Source organism: Chaetura pelagica, unplaced genomic scaffold (assembly GCF_000747805.2).
Source record: "Chaetura pelagica isolate M959 unplaced genomic scaffold, ChaPel_1.0 scaffold341, whole genome shotgun sequence".
In the NCBI taxonomy this organism is placed as follows: Eukaryota; Metazoa; Chordata; class Aves; order Apodiformes; family Apodidae; genus Chaetura; species Chaetura pelagica.
This window is the reverse complement of record NW_009952151.1, coordinates 454,279-469,636: the sequence shown is the minus strand read 5'-3', so window position 1 is coordinate 469,636 and position 15,358 is coordinate 454,279. Positions and strand designations below refer to the sequence as shown.

The 15,358-nt window shown below is 44.9% G+C and overlaps 1 protein-coding gene across 1 annotated transcript in view; it reads right to left on the bottom strand.

Annotated features, from left to right (window-relative positions):
* The window catches only part of TNIK (TRAF2 and NCK interacting kinase), a 131,116-nt gene that overhangs the window by 49,361 nt on the left and 66,397 nt on the right, over positions 1–15,358 (bottom strand). Inside the window, exons 5-10 of the mRNA XM_010006829.1 lie at positions 13,304–13,414; positions 11,120–11,210; positions 9,631–9,761; positions 5,255–5,309; positions 4,901–4,979; positions 747–922 (exon numbers count right to left, since the gene is read on the bottom strand). Of these exons, the coding sequence (XP_010005131.1) occupies positions 747–922; positions 4,901–4,979; positions 5,255–5,309; positions 9,631–9,761; positions 11,120–11,210; positions 13,304–13,414 (643 nt within the window). The remainder of the gene's footprint in view (positions 1–746; positions 923–4,900; positions 4,980–5,254; positions 5,310–9,630; positions 9,762–11,119; positions 11,211–13,303; positions 13,415–15,358) is intronic.

Sequence of the window (15,358 nt, the reverse complement as noted above, 5' to 3'; positions counted from 1 at the left end):
ATCAACAGACATGGCATGAAAATACGTGAGCTGGGGAAAATTCAGCTTAGCAGCTTCTCCCTCCCACACACCAGTACATACATGTGCAGAAACAAATTCTGCACACACTTTTTAATGAATTAAAGCTTAAATGTTCCACGTGGAAATCACCACTTGGACGAAAAAAAAAAAAAAAAAGACAATTTTTCCTTAGGGAAAAAGGGATGAAACCCTGTTTAGCTCCACACACCAGTACATACATGTGCAGAAACAAATTCTGCACACACTTTTTAATGAATTAAAGCTTAAATGTTCCACGTGGAAATCACCACTTGGACGAAAAAAAAAAAAAAAAAGACAATTTTTCCTTAGGGAAAAAGGGATGAAACCACTGTTTAGCTCTCATCACAATTAGCTACAGGCCTCCTATGAACACTGATTGTTTTGTTATGGACCTTCATTTTAATTTCAATGAGTGAGAGGAATCAATTAAAAAAAAACCAATCTGACCTCAAAACCATAGGAAATGTAGTCACACAGAAGGACTACACTCACTTAACTCAACCAGTTTGTGAACAAACTTAGCCATCTGAATAAACAAAACCGGTATCGAGACCATGAGGAACCTCACCCTCTTTGCCCTTCTTCTTCTACCCATGTGCTTCACCTGCACAGATGCTCCTTGGTCTATGTTAGAGACCTCCAAGCTCATGGCAGAGGTCAAGGATTGCCCAGAGGGCTGCTGCTCCTCTCATTTCTCCACTCACCTTTCTCGCCTCGCTTCTTTTTAGTCCTGTCAATGTGGTCCTTGAGCTGGATGCGGACCTGCCTCTCATTGGGCTGGTCTCGGATGAAGGGGTGCTTCATCAGCTGCTCGGTGGTTGGTCTCTGGCTGTGGTTCTTCACTAGGCAGCTCTCAATGAAGGACTGAAACTTTTTAGACCTGGCCAAGGACAGAAGAGGAAGGTACAGAAAAACAGGTGAACATCTGTTCTCGTATTAGAAAGTGAGAAACGTGTGGGTATTCGAGAAGATCATTTGGCTGCTACAGAGTTCTTGCTCAGATGCAGCCTTCCAAAAGGATTCCCATGACTGCTCTGTTGGTGCTTAGCACCGTTTCAAAGCAGCACCATTACATCTGCCCTTTATCACTGTCTCCCTACCCTTCCCATGCACCTTCCTGTCTGCACCTTCCTGGTGCAACGACCAGAAACCACCATTCTACTGAGCCTGGAGAAAGTTGGGAATCATCAGTACGATGCATCAGTATGGGCATCACCAAAGTCAGATGTCATCAATGGCAACCACAAGAACGCAAGGCAGTGTTCCTCCTCCTTTCCCTGCACCCTGTGAAAGCACGGGCAGAAATGAGAGACAACCTATACAGATACAAATGCAATTCCCTCATGTATTGTTTTCCATATTTTGTGGCCCTGGGCAGTGCTTTCAAGATATGTAATTGTCTGAAGATGAGTGGGACAAGCCAGGCTGATGTTTTTTTCTAGATTTCACCATCTAACATTACATTGCTTATGCAAGCTCAGACAACCTGAGTGATGCTTGCTGCTTACAGCCCATCCCTGCTCCCAAAGGGAGATCCACCAGGTCCTTCCAGTCATGGGCCCAGGAGAATAGGACATGCTCTTCAGGCAGCACAGCTTGAGCAGAGGTGGGAATGTGGCTGTTGGTGACAGAGCCCAGCTCCTCCTCACAGCCTGCCTTTCCACAAACAGTTAAACTCAATCTCAGCTAAAACAGTTTCTGCCCAATCTTAAATAAAGAAATTTCTCTCAGTCTCAAGTGTTGCATATCAAAACTTTCCCTAGAACTAATTTCACTGCATTATAAACCCAAGAGAACGGGGATTTACAAGAAAGAAAGATGTTGACAGGCCACTGTATTCTGTGTAGCTTTAGCAAGTAGGAAAATGAGTGTAAATTAATGTCAGAAGCCAACAGATACTACAGAATTGCATTAGAAGTAAAACAATAGGCTTTCAGGGATTTTACTTTTAAGCTGTCAGACTAAAAGTGATTTATCTTTTAAGTGCTAATCCCTACAAATTGAGATGCAAAAATAAAATACACTACTAGATCCAATTAAATCCTCCCTCCAGCTTTACTAATGAGCAAATCTTCCTCTTCCACCTTGCTGCAAGAAACTCCGTGTCTCGTTGTATTCCAGAAGGGACAATCCACATGATGCACCAAAAAAATCTGCTTCTAAAATATGATTCTCCCCTACTGGCACGAAGATGGAGAGACTCCAGTCCTGGACGTGTAGTGCAGAGCACCCTAAAGGTGAAGTAGCTAAGAAGTTCTCTTCCAGGAAGGGATGGGTTTGCCCATCTTTTGGGGGTGGAGGTTCCACTGCCCTGAGATGCCCTAAGACATCTTTGCATCCCTGAGCAGCCATGAAGAGGGACCAGCTCATGCCTCTTGTTTTTCTGAAATCTTCCTCTCCAAAAAAACAAACCTGTCTGGTGGCACAGTTCAGCCCTCAGCAGGGCTGGTGCAGAAGACAAGGGCTTTTTCCCTGACTCTGATCCAGGACACCACACATCTCAGCCCCTTCCCGGGCGCAGGTCAGCCTATCTTCATGAACCTCCTCCAGCTCCTGGGGTTTGTAAAGCTTAAATCAATGTTTGCAAAGTCTTTGCAGCTGCTTGGATGAAAAGTGGTATCACAGTGCAAATATCACCTCATTAACAAAGAGGTTTTGTCATCTTTTATAAGGCAGGGCTAGAGAGTGTTTATGGGAACGACATCACTACAGTTCAAGTTCATTTTATCTATGAAACATGGGAAGAAGAAAATAAAGCTTCACTGCTGGCTGGCCTTAATTGGGAAAGAAAATGATCCCAAAGACTCTTTCATTTCATAGGAACACAGCACTATTTTAAAACTGAGTTCAAGGATTTAGCACGCAACAGAGGTATTTTTCTCTTCAGGATTTTCTATTTCAGACAGCTCTTGTGCCTGCTTTCCCTGACTTACCCTCAAAAGTGCTGAGTTACCTCACTATTTCTTTCACATTAAAAAAGAGATTTTCAGAGCTCCAGAACTCATTCTGGCCAGGGCCAAGGCCTCCAGCTGAGAAATGAGCCAAGGACAATGAGTTTGCCTGGCATCCCACTGAAAAAATCTGCTCTTAGGGCATTAGTGGGGTTGTACTGGCTTGGAGCTTCATCTGGAGTTTCTCACTGCAGCAAAAGCTTTGAAGATGGATACAGGTCTGAGCTGCCTGTGGTACATGGGTCCCAGCTCTACTGGAGAACATGGATCCCTGCTTGCTCATGGAGTGTTGCAGAGGCCAGGTGAGCACCATGCTACCCTGGAGGGGTTCAAAGCTGGAGTTTCATCAAACTATGATTTCCAAAGCAATCCCTCTCCCAAAGGGCCTGGGATCGTGTCCACAGGAGCACAGCCCTAGACAAACCAGCTGACTCTGGGCAGGCACCACCCACCATGGTTCACCACCAAGAGATGTGCAAACCTGGTACAGCCACTAGCCAAGCCAGGGGAAGGGCAGCCAAGCAACCCTGGCTTGTACAAAGCCCATCCTGGTGTCTCAGAGCAGGGAACAAAGGCAAATTCCACCTCAATTATGTTTTTCCCTTCAAGAGACAGGGAAATGTTCTGCTCAAAACCTGATTTCATCAGCTCCCCCCTGCCTGGTGGCTTAGGAAGCCTTTGCTGTATAAACAGCACTTTTGTTTGAAAAATAAACTCTAAAGTCTTACAATCTATTCTGGGCTGTAGCAGTGAGAGTATAATGAAGTAGGAGACTGGTGATCTGGCAAAAAACAAGAATATAAACCATTTTCTCAGCTGACTAATGGTCTCCTCAAAAGGCTGCACAAAGAGAGCGAGCATCTTTAACACCCTCTGCAGAGCTACCCAGGAAAGGTTCTTCTTCTCCTGGTTATGTACTGGAGCTGATAATCAGGCTGACAAAATCAAGATGCCTCCTGTCAAAGCTTGGCTGAGTTTTTAGGGGGCTGGTCCTAAAACCCCAGCACCACGCATCAGATGCAGAGGACTCCAAGTCCTTCTCATTCCTCTCCCAGCAACAAAACACCTGCTGCTTTGGCACAAAGCATTTTCAATTCCAAGCAATTACTCTCCTGCTTTTTTTTTGCATCTTCATAAAAATCTTAAGCATAATTCCACAGAATAAAGCAAAACTTCCCTCCAAGAGCTCAGTCTATCTGGGAGCAGAGGGAAGTGGTGTCTCTGTAACATCTGGCAGATCTTTCCTGACCAAACCACTGCTGACCCTGGAGCAGGCAAACAGCACAATCCGAAGACAAGTGTTTTTTAGGACTCCAGCTCCTTCAGTGCAGAACATAAGGTAACAAAACAGCTGCTGGGCTTCAGGAATATTTTTCCTACACATTTTTATTGGCATGCCCTGCTTTTCTTCTCTTTTTTTTTTAAAAACAGTGATGTATTTTTTCCTGCAAAATTTTAAAATAAAGCCCAAACTAAGTACAAATCTGCGCATTCCTGGGCCTTCAAGATAAACTATCCTTTTTTCTTGGCCTGGATACAGGTTTCCACTTGAAAAGGGAACCTGACTGGAAAGAAATGGGAGCCAAGCAAAGTGTCATCTGGCTTCAGGCTGTGCAAACCACCTCAGAAAAGCCAACTCCATGAGTGAAACAGCAGCACCAGAGAGTGTTCCACTCTGCCTACCTAGGATGCCCTTCATCCCATAGTGAACAATTCCTTCAGATCAAATTGTGTCTCTGCAGGAGAGCTAGACTCAAGCCTGCACTCACTGGGGTGATGATGGAGACCATTACTGACCTCCAAAGCTGTATAAACACAAACACCAAATCCCCAGCGCGCCTGGGCTGCAGGAACAAGTTGCTCCAGAAACGTTCTTACAGTTGTTGAAGACTGAGAAAGAGACTCACCACTTCTTTGATTTCAACCTTGGGGCTGGGTTGCGGGGGATGAGGAAGAGAGCTCTCATGGGATGCATGTCACAGAGAGCTGCAATGTGCAAGAAGAGGCATTAAACACAGCACGGTGCCTCACGGACCCTCCCCGGGTTCTCTTTGCTCACTGTCCATCCTGTTCCCTGGACCAGGCTGCCCTAGCAGCTTTGTCCCCATGGACCCTGTGACGTCCATCTCAATGAGCCCAGGTTGCTTGGGAAAACCTTTGCACAGTGTTTCTTGCAAAGAACCAAGCACTGGCTGACACTCAGCCAACCCCAGCACGTTACAACCCAGAGCTAATTAAAACAGAGCCACGCAGCTACTTACGGGGAGCACCTTCTGCCATCTCGATGGCCGTTATCCCCAAAGACCACAAGTCACTCTGGAAAAGAAAGCAGAGGGACACACATGACACAGGGGAGCACTGTCACCATGGCAGGCACCAGGTGAGGGGGGAAGCATGGCTCTACCCACACCTCAGGAGCTTGTCTCATCCTCCTGTCATGTGCTGGGGCTTTAGAGGAGGCTCCCAGCTTCACTGTTTCTACCAAGATTTATTTTACAACCTTCAAGGCTTTAGTGTGGGACATGCCCACCTCTCTGGGGCACTGCTCCCAGTAGCTGTCGTGAGGACACTGCCTAGGGAGATGCTGATAACCTGAAGGTCCCCTAGTGGGGGCATCTTAATGAGCCCTGTGAACTAACAACAAATGAACCCCAGCTCCTAGATGAGATGGTGACAAACTACTCCTTCAGAGCTTGGGTAAGCAGCAAACCCAGCTGCCAGATCCCTGCTTAAAGCTGGGTGATACATCCAGGGATTTGATACAGCTTCACAGAAAACAGGCTGCCTGGATGAGATTAAAAATATGAAGTATCTTGAGATACCTCAGGAGGCTCCTGTATCATGGGCTGCTCATTAAACGGAAGCCTGAAAAAGCAGCGTTTGCCAGTGGGAAGAGAAACAGGCACTTTTATATACCCTGTTTCCAAACCTTCCTCATCCCACATGGTTGTTTGAGTCTCCTAAATGATCGGAGCTCAGAGAACTCAGCTATTTGGGCAACTTCTTTGATTTCACACTTGTATTGCTTTCCCTTCCACCTTCTCCCTTGCAAACAGGGAGGTTTGTATCCCCATGTCCCTGCCAGAGAGCACTGGTGAGCTCTCCTCCAGCACCTACGCCCCGTCCCAACACCCCTGATGAGTTGTGGCTGCACCTCTCTGTTTGGTAACGAGCCCCAAAGGACAGTATGGCTCTCCTGGACAGCAGCAGAGGCACAGACAGTACGTGTCTGGTGAAATAAAACAAGGACCTTCCCTAAGGGTGCTGCCACTACTTGTTTTTTTTGGCAAAAGGTGGCTAATTAATTTTTCTGGACACCGTGTATAGGGCTGCCAATGATTGACAACCCAGCACCCAATGCATTGGATACAGGACTCAGACTAATTTTGGTGCCTTCACCACAAGCACAGCCCCTGACAGATGCAGGGAGGTGGAGAGACCTGCCTGAGGTGGGAGGGTGGCAATGGCAAGGGCAGCATCTGCAGGTGCACAAGGGACCAGAACAAGCCTGATGCTATGTAGCTGCAGCTGAAGTTTGCTGGACACCAGCTGGCACATCAAAACCAGTCAATGCTGTAAATAGGCACATCTCAGGGTAGAAAGGATGGACTCTGTACCTTCAGCTCTCACATTCTGCTCTCTCTTTGTCCTGCTGTTTGCCACGACCCTGCAGTCCCACTTCAGTTCCTCCTCTCCATGAGCTGCCCTCATGGCATCCAAGTCATCTCAAGCCTCTAAACCTGTACTTTAGTAAGTAAATTCCAGAAAGGTTGTTTTTCCCAGTGCAGAACCCCAAAACCTCAGCCAGAGATAGAGACTGCCTCTAGGGACCACAAGCACCTCCTCACAAATATCCTCCAGGAAAGACAACTTGGATTTTCAATTTCAAGGCACTTTTTCTCCTTTTTAACTGAAATTCTCCCTTAACAAATGCCCTCCTTGCTATGCATCTTTGTACCTGCTTAAAAATTCTCTTTCAACTCTTATTTCTAGTCCTTTCAGAGGACAGACTCATCCATTCTTTGTGTCTGGTCAGCTGGGATTTCTGCTGCATATTTAATTATTGCAGTCTTTCCACATGATTCAGCACACATGACCCCATCCCTTTGGGCTGCTCCTGAACTCCTTCCAAATTCCTAGTGTGTCTTTCCACACTGAGGTGCCCAGTACTATACACAAGCTGCCAGGTGATCTTAAAGCTGGAGCAATACAGAAAGGGATTATCACCTCCCTAAGTATCCCAGAGAAAGCAGAAAACCTCAGTGGGAAGCAAGCATTTCATAATGATGTGAAATTCAAGGGGTTTGGGGTTTTTTTTTTTGTGTAGAGGGGCTTTATTTTTTGAGTATGAAAAGCTTTTCAGTCCACTCAGCAAAAGGATGTCACCCTAATATATTTGCATTGCCTTGACTTGGGAAGGGAAGCAATCTTCCTTTTTTCCTGCTTTTGATTGGGAGCTTATTGACAAGGTATCTCTGAAGAAAAAAGGAAGAGAGGCTGGGGGGAAATCAACAAATGCATTCAACAATGTGGGGGGTTTATTTGTTCTTTTTTGAAGTGGTTTATTTCTGTGAGGAGGTATTTACTGCCTCCTTCCATAGATTACACAGACATCTCTTTCTGGCTAAGGAAACAAGGAGATCAGAGGCTTTTTGTCCAAGAGATTAAGCCTGTGACGATTCCTTTTTTCACCCCATAAATCTCATCTTTTGTTTTCATTATTTTAAGCCGTTTGGCAAGACCTGAGAGCCTCTGATTTGCATCCCTATGAAAAATATAATCATTGTCATTTACATTTTGTATCCCCCACTTCAAAGCAAAAGCATCAAGTGGAGGGATGTGATCTGAGGTACGAACTAATGTCCAGTGGCTCCCACATCACCAGGAGCTCTGAATACACCCTACCTTGGGTGTGTTGGCAGCAATCAGCCTTCTGTTTCCCACCCCCAGGCAAGGGAGAATGGTCAATGCCAACATCAGAGATGCAAGAGCTCAGCTCACTATGAGCATTTGATCCTTGGGGACAATAGAGGGATTCTGATCCTGGCGCTTGTGCATCAGTCAACGGCATATTGAGTGCCCTAGTTATTCTGGAAAGAAAATCCTCAGGGATTTCTGAGGGCAGAAAGTGGCCTATCAAGATATCAGTCCTTTTTTTTAAAAAAAAAAATTAAAAGATAAATAAAAAGCTGGGATTAATTAGAGTGTTGCACCAGGCAGCTGGTGGGGAGAAGCTGCAGCCCTGCGACGAAGCGCTGCCATCAGCAGAGCTGAGGAAACGCCTGTTGTAATTGGTTAATCAAAAAGCATTAAGTAATTGCAGATTAAACTATTTCTACATGTCCTTATCACCTTATCGTTAATGATTTATGTCACCCAGAATCTGAACTCTGCTGCTCTCTGGAAAACCATCAGTTCAAAAGCTGAGTGATGCATTTCAATAGCTGCAATGCCAAAACATTGCTCGCTTGCTTTAAAATCCTTCATCTCTCAAGAACTCTGAGAGATTGGTAATTGCACCTCAAATCATACCATGGTGGTGGGATGCTGCACTAGTGTCCTACTGTCAGAAAGCAGCTGCCTAGCTCCACACCAGAGGGTCTCAAAAGTCCTATTTAAACATTTCAACAACATGACCCCTCAGCATGCACATCAACAGAGGTACTTGGAGATTTCTATGTCTGAGCTTCACCCCCCAGAGCTTATGTGTCTTCCTGTCCTCTCTGGACACGCTCAGTGGACCTCAGGGGGTTTGGAGCTGGAAATTCAAGTTCTGGATGCAACAAAAAAGCCAAGGGACAAAAAAACCAAGGGACATTTCTACAGATGTGTGTCCAGAAACTTGCAGTGAGGCGGAAACAGGATAAAATATATTAAGCTCTCCCTGCATCAAACATCGGACCTTGCTGGAGCTGGAATGAGCAGGTGGGACTCAGAACCCTCCAGAGGCCCTGCTGTGTGGTGTGGGGCTCTGTGCCACATTATAACTCAGCAGCAATGTTGTGCTGCCACCGATCCAAAAATAAACTTCAAACAGGCTAGAGAGACATGGGAAAAGTAGGTCAGGCCCCTGAACTTCTGATTGTGTGGCAGCCTTCAGATCTCCCTGTGAACACCAGCCTGAGGGCCAGAAGATGTGGTTTTGCCCTTTCTAAACCTGATCTGACTTCTCTCCGGAGTAAATAGAGTAAATACAGTATGTTTGACTGTAGTATTTAAACACGCAGCACTGAAAAGCAGGCTGGCAGGTAGGAAGCCCATGTCTGACATCTTTCTCAGCATGGGGAAAGACTTCTTCACAGTCAGTTTGGATACCTGAACAGCACAACAAAGATTGAAGTTGGACCTGAATTGGCACCTCTCAAAATCCAAGGGCCAGAAAGCAGGAGGCTGCTTGTCACCATATTTTTCAAAGCTGCAAGAATATACTGAATTCCTGAGTGTTCAAGTCCATGGTACTGGTGCATAAAATCTGAGGTCATACCAAGCACCTTCTTCAGGTGTTTACGATCACAAGCCTCACTGCAAGCACCAACAAGTGCTGCTTTAATTTGTTCCATGTCTTATTAGCAAACATGCTAGACTTACGACTTCCCTAATGATGTTTAAAAAGGTAGGCAGGTGCTCATTTAGGTACCTTGAAATCGTAGGTGGCATCAGGATTTTCATCGCAGGCGATGACCTCGGGGGCCATCCAGTAAGGCGTTCCAATGAAGGTGTTTCTCCTGCCCACCGTCCTGTCCAGCTGAGCACTGACTCCAAAATCCACTGTGGATCAGAGAGAGAACATGGCACCACAAGGTCAGAGACAAACCTGAGCAGCACTCTCCTGTTGAATGTAAAACACTGAGTTCATTCAGCTCAGCTCCTCTGCACAGTCAGGAAAGAAAGATGCAGCCAGAGACATTCCTGTTGTATCTCTGCTGGGATCAACAAAGGTCAATTAAGGACAAACCTGATCATCTGATGTCCAGGTTTTGTACAAAACCCTGAGTCTTTTTCTTGCTAGGAGGCAATGAGAAGTAATCACAGCTCCTCATACTAATTAGAAACAGGGGTAGCAACATGAATAAGCAGCAGCCTTTGTTCTATGTTTTCTCATTTGAATTAGAGCCTGCCAAATATTGGTAGAATCCTCATTTTTCTACCTAAATTCTTGCTGGAAACTAGAAATGCAAAAGACTTAAGGAACTAACAGCCAAGGAAACTAAGGCCCATAGGGAAATGTCAAGCAGAGCACTGCAAAATGAAGCAAAAACTGATGAAATCAAATCAATGAGAAAATACTCTATGGTCCGCTAAGTTCACTTTGCGCAACACAATGGTTGGAAATTTGCCCTGGAGAATTTCCCCTTGGAGGGGAATCTTCACCAGCATAAAGCCAAACGAGCTGGTGGAGCCATCTGTTAAAATGGGCTTTTATTCTACTGTAAAGAGAAAAGAGAGATGGGAAAACAAGGCTGGCACCTCACTTTTTGGTGTCAGGGATCTTCCATAACCAACACAAAATGAAAAAAGACAGCCTTAAGAACATTGGTGCTGGACATCCAAGGATATCAGGGCATCATCTGTGCTGATCTGCTGTCTCCCACATAACCTACACGTGAATGTCTGGTCTCCTCCAGGGTGACTAACACCACTTGTGAAATTCAGAGTAGTTCTTGCAAATTAAGTTCCCTCCAACAGGTCGTCTTGGAAAACAAGTGTGGGCTATGTCACACTGAACTGAATGGATGATGATCCTGTAAGGATGCTACTACGAAGCTGTGGGGAAACAGTCCTAGATGATGACTGGTGACGCACACATGGCAGTTTTCAATCTGGGGCATGAAAATATGGTCTTGATTGCTCAACTGGAACCTGACGTAGAGCTGCCCAACTACCTGCCTGAGTGGAATCACCACTGCAAGAACATCTCTGCATACTGAACTTGGCCAGCAAGCACCAGCAGCTTATTGCACAGCACTTGGTCAGCACCTAAGGTCATGCTACTGAGGCTGTCATGGGAAAAAAACTGAGTAGCTCTTAGTATCCATCCCCTTTCTCCAAGTCCTGTAGAAGGCAGCTATGCTGTTCCTCCCCAGCCAGCCCACTTGCAGCTTCCAAGAGCTCTAACCCACTCTTACCTAGTTTAACTTCTGCATTTTCTGTCAGCAACACGTTCTGTCCCTTGATGTCTCGATGAATTACTTTGTGCTGGTGTAGATGACTCAAGCCCTAGAGAATTCAGAGGAAGGTTAGAGGAATCCAAGTTCAAAGCATGTTATTTTTTGACATTCCTCCTCAACCAATTACGCTCCAGAAATTAAACATTCACAGTTGGAGTTAAAGCACTTGAGAATGCTTTTGTTTATCATGTGTCCCAAATACTGTCCTATGTCCCATGCTGAGAGGACATGCCCAGCAAGCAAGACATCTCCTGATGGGCTGTAAGTGCTGCAGAAGGTACTCTCCATTGCAGAAGAACCATCAGTTTTATAGAGGTTAAACCCAACTTTTCAGTTTCTGCAGAAACCATATTAACCCAAAATCCTCTGTAGCTCTAGATTTGTTTCCCCCCATGTGCTCCATTGTCTCAGGAAGCCATTTCTGTGGTAGAAATAGCAGAACAGTTTTGTCTCCTTTCTGAATTTCCATCATCCAGAAACTGAAGAAAACAATTCTCTTGTTATATTGGTGCAATAAATGGAACTTCAATACACAGATAAGCTTGTACTTAAAAACTTACCATGCAAATACAAATATTATAACCTGCACATATCCCTCATGGAGGTATAGCTCAAATTAAAAGCCTGTCTCAAAGGCTAAAGGTAAATGAGCTTTTCTGTTGTGCTTTTTTATTAGCTCATTAATTTCTTTCTGCAACCTACATTTTAATTTCATTCACTTAATATTTCAGTTTCAAAGTAACATCCACCTATATTGCCAGCTTTGTAAAAATATGGATTACTTCAAAATCTAATTTTGCATTAGGTTTACATTTCACATTAAACATTCATATTTGAAGAAGAAAACAATTTCTGCTATGGCTACTGGTAGTTATTAGTCATTTTATGCTTGTTACCTTGGGACAACACTGTGAAACAGATTATATCTGCATGGGAGCCCTTTTTAGTCATGCTATACCTGATGTATATATATCATATATACAGACACACACACACTCTTGTGAATTGGAGGAAAAGCAAGAATTTAACTGAATTTCAATCAATCCTTTAGAAGCACGGGATCAAGCCTCATGTTGGAATTACGACTGGTCCTCAACCTCTGAACCAAGACTGAGCCACCTCCTGCAGCACGAAGGCAGGAGCCCTTCACCACCTGCAACCCCACGGAGGTCACCAACGAACCGCCGCAACGCGAGCGATGACACACGATGGTGGCCCTGGGACACGGGTCAACAGAGGGGTTCTGACTCCAGGCCAGAGCCTATTTTAAGAAGCTGGCTCACAGAGCTCAGACATCTAAAATAAGCCGTGTAGCTGCCTGTGGTTTCCTGGCACAGAAAGCAGTGTCCTTAAAACAACCGATGAGCTACAGCGCCAGCATCTTCTGCACATCATGTTGGTGCGGTGGGTGGCATTCTGGGTCAACAGAGAAGTGCTGTGTCACCCCTGGACACCAGCAGCAGCAGAGTCAGACACAGCCTTTTGGAGCAGTCATTTTGCCTTGTTTTCTTTGAGTGGCTCTTTTATGGTTTTCCTTCACAACCCATTTTTTATGTTTTCCCCTGAACAAAATCTCAGATCACAGAGATTTTCACATTGAAGCACCATTATGATCACATCATCTGACCTCAGCAGTGCAAAATGCAAGCAAAACTTTGCTGAAGCTGCCATCTCCCAGCACATGAAACTCTGGCACACCCATTTCAAGACATTCCAGTCCAACATAGATTGCTGCAGCAGCCTCATTAATGCCACAGACATGTGGATTTAATAAAACTCGGGGTGCTTTTTAATCATGAAGATTCTTTCCATTGACTTTATTAGTCCTCACCTTTCTGTTAACTGAAAATGTAATTACAGTGTAAATACATCTTAGCCCTATTAATACTAAAGGAAGTTCTATTTTTGTTGAAGGAAAAGGAAGGGCAAAAGTCAGGGAACTAACAGAGCTAAAGGCCATTAAAAAGGGCTTATTTATTATGCATCATACAAGCACATGAATCATTCATGCCTACTGGCACCAAAGAGGCTCCAGCGCGCGGCAGCCACAAAGCCAGCAGAGCCAAAGGCTTTCCATGTCCCCCAAGCACCACGTGTGACACTCCAACAGCCCCTAAGGTTCAACTCCCTCTGGACACGTACCCGTAAAATCTCTCTGCAGATGTAGGCGATCCACTCCTCCTTCAAGGTGTTCCCCTTCGTGTTCTTGATGAGGTCGGTGACAGAGCCTGCACCACAGAACTCCATCACCAGCTGCCAACCAACAAGAATGGAATTACTGCAGTGACACCCACAGCATCCTCCAGGTTTGCCTGACCCCAGTGTAGGACCCCAACGCAGCTGTGGGGCCACTGGGGCATCATCCTGAAACTGTCAGCTTGTAATCAATCTGGCTTTTGTTATAAAAATGAAACAATAGAAGGCTGGAAGGCTTGAAAGGCTTGTTGCTCTCCAGAGGTTGGAAACATGAAACAGGAATTAGTTCAGCACTGAAAATCAGAGGAGGAAATAAAAAAAACTGAAAATCTCACACTGCACTGCCACATACCCTATTTTATAATTACAATCAATATTTAGTACCAGCAGCAACACAAGCAAAACCCTACCTCTTCTATATATGGTCTTTATATCTGAAAATGTGAAGGCCACAAGTCAGATGTTCAAAAGTTTCTTACAACAAGGTACACTTTTCAACCTCTTTTTTTTTTTTTTTTTTTTTTTTTCTTCTTTCACCAGAAGGTATTTTGACCACCCTTTTGAGCAGGAAACCTTCCTTGAGGGGAAGCTTGACATGCATCTGGAGTCCTACTGCTTGGTTTGGCTCAAATGAGCCTGGGCACCATGGCATGTACCACTTCCAAAGATTCATAATATCAAATATAGAAGGTACAATGATCTAACCCAGGCCCAAACTTCATCTTGTCATTGAGCAACTGTGAAATAAACCTTATAAAAATAGCATGGGATGTGCATGTGCATCCCAGGGCCATCAGAGATCCCCAGGGCATGTAGGAGCAGTCAGTGTGCTCCAGAAAGTGAGCACAGCCTGTGTCTGCAACAAGACTCCTCCCAGACCTATAGAAGTGTTTCTTTCAGGCATGAAACCACATTTTCCAATTAAATTAGCTTGCTACTAAAGGATACCTCCTTACAAGTCATGCTTTGCCAGATTCTTCAATGTGCATGTTTAAAGTTTCTTCCTACATGAAGCCTGCACTGCATTTTATGTACTCCAAGCAAGTGACATCACTATTAAAAGCACTGACCAAGGAAACAAACAGCACAAGGGTTACTTCTGACCAATTGCTCAAACACAGCAGTTTAAAGGACTATCATAAACAATTATAAAATCCAGACAGAGTGCTGCTACAAACCTCCAGGTAAAATGAAATACTTGAGCAGACTGCACCTTAGCTGGCTTTGACCGTGTTCCTATCTTTAATTTTGATACTGACTTTCTCTTCTCTTCCTAAACTGACACCTGAAAAATTCTTTTGTTTATCCCTCTTGTGTCAGGAAACTTGCTTCAAGAAGTAAGTGTGAGCCTGGCCAAGGTCTGTCCTGTGCAAAAGCAAGGAACACTGCTTAAGTGCTTGCAGCTCTTCCAGCCCAGCAGGAGACCAGCAATCCAGCTTGGGTCACTGGGACACAGCACAAGTCACGGGTTATCCCTTACTCCCCCAGCGGGGAAAAATGGAACAACTGGTTTCAAAGTTGCTTTTCTTTCTTCCCTTATCAGTGCCTGCACATGTTTCTGTTTAAATGAACATTTTGGATACCACGGCAGCAAACTTGGAAAAGAAAACCCTGGATAGCTGAGCCAGCCACAAACACTCTCCAACCCAAAAGGCCTCCCTCTCCAGTCCCCTTCCATGGAAATCTATCCATGGGCTCTCACCACAGTCTGCAGCAGGAGGAAGAGGAGGGGCATGCTATGCTATGTGCAGCAATCACAATGATTAGAAGAAACTGGAAGAAATACCTTTCGAAGTACACAGTGCATACACTAATTTGCTAGATTGTCTTGATGAAGTTGGCAGTTCACTCAGTTCTCTACCCTGTCTTTCAGTTTCCATAGAGCAAAGATTAATTCTGCAGCAGGAGGTGAATATTAGGGCCACCTGCTGATGCATCCCAAATCCCTAACTGTGACATCTCCTGGAGATTAAAGAAAAACAAAACAGAGAGAGGGAAAGA